The sequence below is a fragment of the Salpingoeca rosetta genome (assembly GCF_000188695.1).
Source record: "Salpingoeca rosetta unplaced genomic scaffold supercont1.5, whole genome shotgun sequence".
Classification (NCBI taxonomy): domain Eukaryota; class Choanoflagellata; order Craspedida; family Salpingoecidae; genus Salpingoeca; species Salpingoeca rosetta.
The window spans coordinates 1,243,522-1,254,295 of record NW_004754929.1 but is presented as its reverse complement, the minus strand read 5'-3'; the positions used below and the strand labels follow the sequence as shown (position 1 = coordinate 1,254,295).

The 10,774-nt window shown below is 55.2% G+C and overlaps 4 protein-coding genes across 4 annotated transcripts; 1 reads left to right on the top strand and 3 right to left on the bottom strand.

Annotated features, from left to right (window-relative positions):
* Positions 1-802: 802 nt before the first annotated feature.
* PTSG_02335 (uncharacterized protein) lies at positions 803-1,642 on the bottom strand (the record flags this gene model as incomplete). Its single annotated transcript, XM_004996765.1, has 2 exons — positions 803-1,036; positions 1,568-1,642. The coding sequence occupies 2 exons, from the start codon at positions 1,640-1,642 to the stop codon at positions 803-805; spliced, it is 309 nt and encodes a 102-aa protein (XP_004996822.1).
* A 38-nt stretch (positions 1,643-1,680) lies between these two features.
* Positions 1,681-3,489, top strand: PTSG_02334 (uncharacterized protein; the record flags this gene model as incomplete). Its single annotated transcript, XM_004996764.1, has 2 exons — positions 1,681-2,774; positions 3,247-3,489. The coding sequence occupies exons 1-2, from the start codon at positions 1,866-1,868 to the stop codon at positions 3,487-3,489; spliced, it is 1,152 nt and encodes a 383-aa protein (XP_004996821.1). The 5' UTR covers positions 1,681-1,865.
* A 291-nt stretch (positions 3,490-3,780) lies between these two features.
* PTSG_11871 (uncharacterized protein) lies at positions 3,781-5,864 on the bottom strand. Its single transcript, XM_004996763.1, has 7 exons — positions 5,837-5,864; positions 5,622-5,681; positions 5,313-5,354; positions 5,006-5,150; positions 4,632-4,769; positions 4,296-4,379; positions 3,781-3,991 (listed from the first exon to the last, which is right to left on the bottom strand). Exons 1-7 carry the CDS (start codon positions 5,851-5,853, stop codon positions 3,935-3,937), a joined length of 543 nt encoding a protein of 180 aa, XP_004996820.1. The 5' UTR covers positions 5,854-5,864; the 3' UTR covers positions 3,781-3,934.
* On the bottom strand, positions 5,863-10,709 carry PTSG_11870 (uncharacterized protein). The gene is made up of 10 exons (XM_004996762.1): positions 10,629-10,709; positions 8,716-10,278; positions 8,372-8,534; positions 8,132-8,211; positions 7,900-7,960; positions 7,624-7,754; positions 7,337-7,454; positions 6,947-7,019; positions 6,641-6,794; positions 5,863-6,355 (listed from the first exon to the last, which is right to left on the bottom strand). The coding sequence occupies exons 2-10, from the start codon at positions 10,003-10,005 to the stop codon at positions 6,230-6,232; spliced, it is 2,196 nt and encodes a 731-aa protein (XP_004996819.1). The 5' UTR covers positions 10,006-10,278; positions 10,629-10,709; the 3' UTR covers positions 5,863-6,229.
* Positions 10,710-10,774: the final 65 nt, after the last annotated feature.

Here is a 10,774-nt window from a genome sequence, read left to right as displayed (position 1 = left end):
CGTACGTTCGTTCGTGTGTGTGTGTGTGTGTGTGTGTGTGTGTGTGTGTGTGTGTGTGTGTGTGTGTGTGTGTGTGTGTGTGTGCGTGTGTGTGTGTGTGCTTTGCTTTGTGGTGGTCATGATGATGATGATGGTGATGATGTCAATGTCAGTGTGTATGATATGAAGGGCGAATGACATCACAGTGTAGCAACAAGAAGCACGGTGATTGGGAGGAGCTTGCTTGCTTGGTGTGCAGTCTCATGGTTCGTTCATTCGTTCGTTCAAACAAAACACACATGCGGAAGCGAGGTGTGGTGTTGGCACACATGACAGCGCACAGCGCCGTCGGGGTGGGCAAGGGCGTGCATTGCTTGGGGCAGTTGTGTGTGTGTGTGTGTGCGTGTGTGTTTGTGCGTGTGTTTGCGTGTTTGTGTAGCGAGGGCAAAAGAAGAGGAAGAGAGGGGAGGAATGAGGAGAAACAGGGGGAGAGGCAAGGAAGGTGGGCGGAAAGAGTTCACTGAGGAGGAACGGGCAGGTAGGGGGTGGAAGAGAGACAAACGGTAACATAATCGACGAACATTCGAAACAGAAGAGAAAGCAGCAAAAGCACCATGCTGTTCTCACCCCACCTCCTCAACCCGCGACAATACGGAAGAAGAAGAAGAAGAAAGAAGAAGAAGAAAGAAGAAGAAGAAAGAAGAAGAAGAAGAAGAAGAAGAAGAAGAAGAAGAAGAAGAAGAAGAAGAAGAAGAAGAAGAAGAAGAAGAAGAAGAAGAAGAAGAAGAACCAGCAAAGATGCAACCACACGGTCCACACTAGACTACTGTGTCTTGCTGGTGAACACGGTGAGTTTGTCCGTATGCAGTTCCTCGGCCTTGCTGAAGGTGAACTTGCAGTCCTTGAGCGAGATGGTCCAGAAATCCTTCATGTTCTTGTACTCCTTACACAACGCCTTGAGATCGGCCCGGTGCTTCACATTCGACAGCCGCTTCACCATGGTGGTGTCAAAGTTTTCCAACACATGGTTCATCAAATCCGGCGAGATGCTCTGCGCCTGTGTGTGTGCGTGCGTGCATGCGCGTGTGCGTGTGTGTGCGTGCATGCGTGTGTGTTTGTGCGTGTGTGCATGTGAAGGTGTGTGTGTGTATGTGTGTGTGCATGTGAAGGTGTGTGTGAAGGTGTGTGTGAAGGTGTGTGAATGTTTGTGGACACAGACGGGCAAGAGGGGTACGCATGGTCATGCACCAAACCAAAAAACAGACATTGCACCAATACCATGACACGGACAGACGAGTGAGCATGGCAAGCAGAGATAAAAGCAGGCAGACATGGGCATGTACGGTCAACGTAAACAAACAAACGAACGTACAAACACACCGACAAACGAACGAAACCACACAAACACACACACACACACAAATACACACAAATACACACACACACACACACACACACACACACACACAAACACACACATACACACACACACAAACACACACATACACACACACACACACACACACACACACACACAACAACAACAACAACAACAACAACAACACGCAGATGCCACAGTCAAGCCAACCTCAAGAAGCTCATCCAAGGCAGCTTGCAGAGCAAGCCCAAGCGATGTCTTGCGGTAGTGGTCGTTGACTGACATGATGATGATCGCTTCGCGAGTGCTTGCTTGATGGTTGTAGAAAATTGACGACGCCACCAAAACTTTTCAACACGACCTGGCACTGCCGCGCACGATCACAGTCTCCGGCCTAAGTCTCGATCATTACAGTCTACAACCACAATCACACAGTCTCCAATCACAACTGCAGTCGCAGTCACAAGCGCAGTCACAAGCGCAGTCGTTCATCCACTTCACGGAAGCCATGTCGCTGGTTGTTGCGGTTGGCGCAGGGCTTGCCATTGCCGTGGTCGCATTTGTGGCCGTGCGCATCATGAGCAGCAACAAGAACGAGAGCGAGGAGGCCAAGTCCAAGAACAAGTACGGCGTCGTCCTGCCCAAGTTCAGCAGCAACAACAGCAACAGTGACACGAATACGGCGCCCGTTCGGGGAAAGGATGTGGCGTGCTCGCTCCATTTCCAAGGCATCGGCGGTAAGCCTGCAGGCCCTGCTGGCGTCGAGTCGCTGGGGATGCTGCAGGACTTCGCCCCATTCACTGCATGTGTCCGCGTGGAGGACCCGCGGAGCGTGCTGGTGGACAACCCGGACCTCACCGTCTACTCGCTGTTCGAGGACGACAAGGCCGTCGTGCTTGTGGAGCCGGCGCCCGTGAGCATCACCAAGGACCTCACGTTTGCTCGCACCTTCCACTATCAAGAGCTCCGGGGATCGGCCCACAAGCGCGCCGTCCTGCTCTCCTTCGCTGGCCTGCACAGCGCCGTCGAGGCTCTCAAGGCCGCCCACGGCTGCGCCGAGCCCGACGCCGAGCGTGCACTCCTGTCCCGCGTCGTCTTTGTGCACAGCACTGGCCGCTGCGGGTCCACGCTGCTCAGCAAGGCGCTTGGCTCTGCATATGGCGTGCACAGCATTGCCGAGCCCGACATCTACTCCGCCGTCTTCCTGGCGCTCAAGGAAGGCCGCATGACACGACCAGAGGCAAAGCAGGTCCTTCGTGACGCCACTTTCCTCCTTGCAGCACGTGCCGGTCTTACCTCTGACGCAGGCAGCTCGACTGATGCCACCAGCAGTGCCACTGCCGCGCTTGCTGTGAAGTTCCGCAGTTGGGTTGCTTTGGATGCAGATATTGTCCACGACGCCGTCCCAGAGGCAAAGGTGTGTGTGTGTGCTTGTGTGCTTTTGTGTGCTTGTGTGCTTGTGTACGCGTGCGTGTTTGTATGCGTCTGTGTGTGTGTGTGTTTGTGCTTGTGTGCTTGTGTGTGTGTGTATGTGTGTGGATGTGTGTGGATGTGTGTGTGCGTGTGTGCATTATGTCGCGGTGCCTATCAGTCCACTGCAATGTCACCGACCCTTTGTATGCACGCATGCCCCAAATGCAAATCCCTCGTCCGTCCGCGTTTGCTGGTTGTTGCCGCGCTGTCTCATCTGGCACGGTTGTCCACACACACACACACACACACACGCACACACACACACACACACACACGACACACACACACACACACACACACACACACACACACACACACACACACACACACACACACACACAGACACGGTCCGGTATATCCCCCAAACATCTATCCTCACGCCACCTCTGTTCTGCCGTGTTCGTTACATGCTGTAGAACCAGCTGCATGCTGGCTCGCTCGCGCGTGTGTTTGGCGAGGACGCGCACGGCCCTGCAGCGACAACCACGAGCAGCCGCAAGAACATCCAGGATCTCACCCACAACCCGCTCTACATCCGCGACAGCGATCTTGCACCCCTCAACGCCCTCCTCCGCAAGACCAAGCTCCCAGACACCACTGACTACATTCTCCCAGGCACCCTCACCTCGTTCCCACCCCTCAGCCAGGCAGATGCATGAGGTGCAGGATTGGAGAAGACCTTTCACCGTGCCCGTGTCTCACTCGCAGTCGTTGATGTCAATTCTTGTCTATTCGTCCCTTTGCTCTTCCCTGTGGGTTCCGCTCACAGAACACACACAGACACACACACACGCACAGACACACACACACACACACAGACACACACAGACTCACACACACACACACACGCACACACACACACAGACACACACACAGACACACACACACGCACACACACACACACACACACTCTCTCTCTCTCTCTCTCTTGTCATGGCCGCCGGTGGTTATTGTGGTCTTGTTGGTTCATTTTCAGTTACACGTGAACGTGCACACCGTTCCCCTTCAAATACAAAACAACAGATGCAGCAAACAAAAGCAGCAAAAGCAATCAAATCAACCCAAGTCAATCACATGCACACAGGCATCGACTATGGCGACAGATCATAACGGACCAGATGGGTGCGTGATATGGGCATCATCGTCGTCATCGTCGTTGACCTGCACAGGCAGTTACCCCGGGGGCACAGCGAATGGGGGTGCAGGTGCACAAAACAGAAGCATCAGGAGGGTGAGCACATGGGCACATGCACACACACACACACACAACTGTGAGGAGCAGATGTATGTATGTATGTATGTATGTATGTATGTATGTATGTATGTATGTATGTATGTATGTATGTATGTATGTATGTATGTATGTATGTATGTATGTATGTATGTATGTATGTATGTATGTATGTATGTGTGTGTATGTGTGTGTGTATGTATGCGTGTGTGTGATGTGCTGTGCCAACAACACCTGTCTTGAGGAACTGCCGCCAGTGGCCTTCTTTCTCCGTCCACCACGTGCCGTCCGAATGGCCTTCCTCGTCTCCTCGTACGCCTGGAGTTGCGCGTCAAGCAAGATCAGCCACAGACATGAGCACATACATATGGTGTAATGTGATGAAGGCAGAGGGCAAAGGACGTTGACACACACACACACACACACTAACATGCACGCAGGCACAGGCAGGACACGTTCACAGACACAGACACAGACACAGACACATGCACAGACACAGACACAGACAGACAGACACACATGCACACACACACGCACTTGTAAGCACACAGGCACACACACACACACAACCTGTTGGAGGTCAATGCCGCTTTGCGCGTCATTTGCTGCGTCTTGCTGCTGTTCCAGTTCATACTCGTATTGCAGCAGTTGTCGCTGAAGCGCAAGCTGCTCTTGCATCGCCTTTACCAACTCCAAGTCTTCCTCCACCTGAGAGAACAAAGGATGAGGTGGAGGGGATGGTGAAGTCGTGACCAACGAACACCGATGCAGGGCTTGAGTCGCATACGCACGCATATCATCACAGGTGCACACACATACACCCACACCCACCCACACACACACCCACACACCCACACCCACACACCCACACCCACCCACACACACACACACACACACACACACACACACACACACACACACACACGCGCAACAGATGAGCGTACCGCATCCTCCGACACATCATCTTGTCGGTGTTGGTGGCTATCAGCTTTGGGAACCGTGTGTTTGCGATGTCCTTTCTTCTTTCGTCCAGATGATGATGATGAGGATGTGGAAGATGAAGATGAACCCGCGGATGGATATGTGGCACTGCTAACGAGACAGCAGCAGGGTGCAGTGTCACACATGCAGTTGGTGAGCAGTGGCAACGCAGTAAATGGGCAATAAATGGACAGTGGGTGATGTCGGGTGGTGTCAGCCTTGACATGAGTGTGTACTTGGGGGAGCACAGGTGGATCAGTGAATACGTACGCCTTGCAGTCGCTTGCGGAGCCTGGAGTCGAGCTGGAAGGGCTGTTGCTTCAAAAGCACAAATGGTGGTTTGGGCATCCATGGGTGTATGGAGCGAGAGGGCACAAGACGAGGCACAGACACAGACACAGACACAGACACAGGCACAGACACACACAGAGACACATACAGAGACACACAGGCACAGACGCATAGGCACAGACACAGACACAGGCACAGACACACACACAGGCACAGACACATAGACACAGACACACACAGACACACACAGAGACACAAACACACAAACACATAGACAAGCCCACGTACCTCTTGTGGATGGACGGCAACTTCACGACGGCTGGAATGCCAGTCTTCTTTGGTCTCGCCCTACCAAAACCACAAACCACAAAGCCACACGTGTTGTGTGCATCGGGTTAGGCAGACCAAGTTCACAACCAGAGAGCTGCCTGCCATCATCACACAGGTCGCACGACGAGCACAAACAGCACACAAGCAAGCGAGCAAGCAAGCAACAAGCGTGCCGGTATCGCGTCGCCATCTCGGTGTCCGTTTATTGTGAATAACACCCACCAAGTTTCTACAACTGTTTGCATCTCTCATGGTTCACCACCCCACCACTTGAACACGGCTCGGCTTCTTGCCGTAAGTAGTTTCCAACATCATCACTTCAAACCCACTCTCACTCTCACACACTATCATACTCACGCACTCGATGGTTGTGTACAAAAGATGAGGGGGGGGGAATGGTGAAACAAGTGAACGATCCATAAGAAGTAAGTAAGGTCATCAAGAAGGGAACAGGACAACGAATGCAGCAAAGCGACTGGCATGTGCGAAGTTGACTGTCAGAGACGAAGGCATTGTCAGAGAGTGAATAGCAAGTACAACGTGAGTTCAGGGACGAGGGCATGTCTCTATGATGCCATGGTGGCAACGAGCTGTTGCCCTCCATGCATCTGCTGAAAGCATGCAGCGACCAACGCCTGCAGGTACGTTTCACAGTGCGTGTCCACTCCTTGCAGGTTGATAGGGCACACAACCTGTCGCACACACGCATGTACCAGTACGTACAAGACAACAGGAGACCCATGCAAAGAAGCAAATGAGCGAACCAGACACGAAGAAGCACACGAGCAAGCAAGCAATCAGCGACGCTGCGCGATGAGATGCTGGCGGCCAAAGCACAACAACGAGCACAACAAAGCGCACAACACAAACACACAACATCCGCTCGCATTGTGAACGCGCGCCCTCTCCCCCTCTTTTCGTTCTTTCCACTTCCTGGCAACCTCCACGCCCTCACAGGGCACAAAGCGGCAACTCACGTTGATTATGGCTGTGCCGTGCAGCAGTCGCTTGGCGATGATGGCATGCGCAAGCAGGCGCAGGAGGAAGAAATCCTGAAGGAGGGTGCGCACTGGCTCGCGCTGTGCATCGCGCAGTGATCGCATAAACACCTCCAACAGACGGTCGTATTCCCTGTTTGGTCGCGTGCGAAGACAGACGCAATGTGAGCAACATCCACCAGGAGTTGTAGTGGTGGATAAACTTTGTGTGTGTGTGTGTGTGTGTGTGTGTGTGTGTGTGTGTGTGTGTGTGTGTGTGTGTGTGTGTGTGTGTGTGTGTCTCACTTGCGGTGGGGCGCCATTTCGGCCGCTGGGCCCCCAAGCTGCTGCACAACACCCTGGAACGCAACAAACGGATCTGAACAAGGACATGATTCACCAATACAACAACGGTGACAGGTGAGCGCAGCACGTCATGATATCAGCGACACACAGGGAAGCGCCAAGGGCAAGGAAGATAACACAGGCCAGAAAACCAGTATCAAGATTCACACAACTGCATGAATGACACTGTGGTACAAGGACACCCACACAGACAGACAGACGGACGCACACAGACACCCACCCACACAGATAGACAGACAGACACCCACAGACAGACACCCACAGACAGACAGACACACACACACACACACACACACACACACACACACACACACACCACACGAGCCGGACCTGCGAGAAAGGCTGTGAGGCAACTGCAGGGGAAGAACTGCTGCCAGGGCGCGGGCCAGGGACCAGGGGCGGTGATCAGAAACAGCGGCATCCCGTGCTTGTTGCTCACAGACAGTTGCTGCATGGCATGATATGGGTAATGTGCGAGTGAGAGCGGGGGAGGGCCGGGGATCAGCAAGGAAGGGAGAAGGAAGTAATCGCAGGCAAATTATTCGCAAGAAACAGAGCCAACGCACACAGACACACAGACACACACAGACACACACAGCGCCACCAGGGCGACTGACCAGAAAGGCGTCTGCGGCGGGGGATTCGATGATGAGGAGGAGAGGAGTGCGAATAAGGAAGGCCAAGTCCTGTGGATAGAGCTTTGATTCCATTATCGCCCCATCTTTCTCCGTCTCAAGCACCAGCGCATCTGGACGCAAAGCGAACAGTGCACCAGCAGAGAGTGTGAGGTGCGTGTGTGTGTGTGTGTGTGTCTGTGTGTGTGTGTGTGTGTGTGTGTGTGTGTGTGTGTGTGTGTGTGTGTGTGTGTGTCTGTGTCTGTGTGTGTGTCACACCATTTTCGGGCGAGGCGTCCGCGGAGATGTTGAGGACGAACATTGAATTTGCCGGCAGCTCCTGATGACCGCACGCATGGAAAGTCGGATGGCCCGTGTTAGCGAAGCGAATTGCTGTAATCAACCACAAACCCACAGAGACAGTCACGCAGACACAGACACACAGACACACAGACACCCACACCCACACACACCCACACACAAACCCATACACAGACATGACTGCGCGTACTCTGAGGGCGATGCTCGAGAATGCGAGGAGCTGCGTAACGTCGGGCATGTGCAGGCCGGCCTTGTGCGCGTGCAAATCGTCTGCCCGAGGTGGTCAAGAGCAAAGTCGTGATGCGGGGAGGAGTGGTGGTGGCGTGCAATGGGTTAGAGTTGGTGGCGCCTGTGGCTGATGACGCTCGCGCAACAACAAAGGCAAAAAAACAAATGCAAGATTGCAACCGCACACCCACCACACCCTTACCTGCTTTTGTGCCTGGCGCTATTTCAAAGAGCTGCATGTGGAAGAGGATGTTGAGGGTGATTTCGCTAAAGGCGAGCCTGTTTGTGGCGGCGTGCCGCGGGCTGCGGGAATCCACAACGAGAACTTCACGCACATGTGTGCGGTGGTCAAATTTCGCCATCGCCTGCAGCGTTGCAGTACACGCGGAGGTGTGAGTGCACACGACCAAAGACGGGCACGAACGCACGCACGCACAAAAGTTACACAAGCACACACACACACACACACACACAGACACAGACACAGACACAGACACAGACACAGACACACAGACACACACATGCGGACGCACAGACAACCCCTACCTCTGGCTTGGCGCGGCGGCAGGGGAAGTTGACGGAAGTGATGGCGTCGCCCATGGCCACGGCGGCGTCGAATTCGCGCTCCCACAGCTTTGCCCGCTCAGGCGACGCAATCTCGTGCACTTTGGCGCGGATGCCGCGCAGAAGCGAGCACAGGTTGCTGGAGCACTGCACGCCAGCCCCGCCCTCGCCGCGGTGCGGGCAGTTGCCGTACAGCAGCAGCGCCGTCACGGCAAACCGGGCGTAGTACCGCAGCACGCGCTCCTCGTTCCATACGCCCTCCAGCAGCGGCGGGTTGATGATCGCCCGGGTGGGCTTGCGCGGGTTGGCTGGCGGCACCACCGTTGTCTCCCCAAGGTCGCGTGGCGGCGTTGGCGCCTTGGTCCGCGTACGGCGGGCTGTGCTGCCCTGCGGCCCATCATCGGCGGTCGCTTGCGCTGCGTCGCTGGCGTCGCTCGGCGTTGGCGGGCCCTCTTCCTCCGGTGGCGGGATCAGCGACGTCAGATACGCGCTCGTCACCTCTGGCGGGACCCCGCCGCCCTTCTTGGCGGCAGCTGGCACTGTGCCCTTGTTGTCGTTGTCGTTGTCATGGTCATGGTCATCATCATCGTCGCCGCCGGCCTTGGCAGAGAATGCCGTGGCGTTGCCATTGCCTGTGGATGCCTTGGCAGCCTTGCTTTGCTGTTCCGCAGAAGGTTCTGTCGAAGCCTCTGCGTGCGTTCGCTTTGAGGTGTGCGACCTGTCATCATCGTCGTTGCGTGTGTGTGTGCTGGTGCCCGAGACGTCAGCTTGGGCTGTGGTCTCGGCGTCCTTGGACGGCCCGCTAGTTCCGGTGCCCGCACCATGGCTGCTGCTGCTGCTGCCATTGCGGCCAGTGCTGGGCTTGCCGTCTTTGACAGCAGAGGTCGAGTCTGTTGCTGCAGGCTTGTTGAAGTAGCCGCGGTCGTGGATGGACTGGTAGAAGGAGAGGGCCTGCTTCAGGTATGTGGGGTTGCCGGTCCGCGTGTAGTAGTGGCCGTAGAGCTGGGCAATACGGTTGGCGATCTCGCCCACGCGCAGCCTGCTGAGGGCGCCTGCAGCCATGAGGGTATCGCGGTGCTCGCGCTGGAGCTTCCACAGGCGGGAGAAGGCGGCAAAGGCGCGGGTGAAGAACGGCTGCCAATGGTGGGAGCCGTACTCCGGTAGCGTTCCCAGTTGGGAGAAGAGGCCATGGCACTCGCGGTGGAGCGACTGGTACTCGCGCACAATGTCTGCGGCGCTGCTGCTCTTGCTGGCGCCAGACTTGGAGGCCATCCTCAAGTGGTGTCGGATGGGGTGCGTGCGGTATCTAGCTGTGAGGAAGTTGCTGGCGATGACAGGGCTGCTTGTTGGCGGCGCTGAGGGTGTGGTGGTCGCTCGTGGTGTGGGTGGCTGCACTGGGCAAGGCAGGTGCAGAAGTGGTGGTGGTGCAGGACGTTTGTGTCCCTGCTGCTGCTGGTGCTGCTGCTGCTGCTGCTGCTGGTGCTGATGTGGATGCGGCTGATGCGGCTGACGCTGGTGGTGTGGTGCTGGCGCAAGCACAGCTGGCTGTGCGTGTCCACGCATGGTTGTGTTTGTGTGTTTGTGTTTGTGTTTGTGTGTGTGCGGTATGTGGGATGTGGTGTGTGTGTGTGTGTGCGGTATGTGGGATGTGAGATGTGGTGTGTTGAGCGGTGGAAAGGGTGGAAAGGGTTTGTTCATTCAACAACAAAGGTGCATGCACACACACGAGGCAATCTTTGTTGGGTCGTGGGATGAATGAAAAAAAAAATGACACAACCGCCCCAGGCTCTCACGTAGACTTCCAACAGTCGACGTCACAAATCATATGGCACGCCAAGCAGCTGAAGCAACAGCATCCACCACTCAAAGCACAGAACAGGCGAAGCCAAACCAACCTCTCTCGCGGTCTCGGCACGGTGACCTTGCTTGCTTGGAAGCAGCAGGGTAAACAGCAGAACGCACCAAACACACACACGCTTCGCGCTTCGACACAAAAACAGGCGGACCAGAACAACTGGTGGAATAATGGTGGGAATCATCA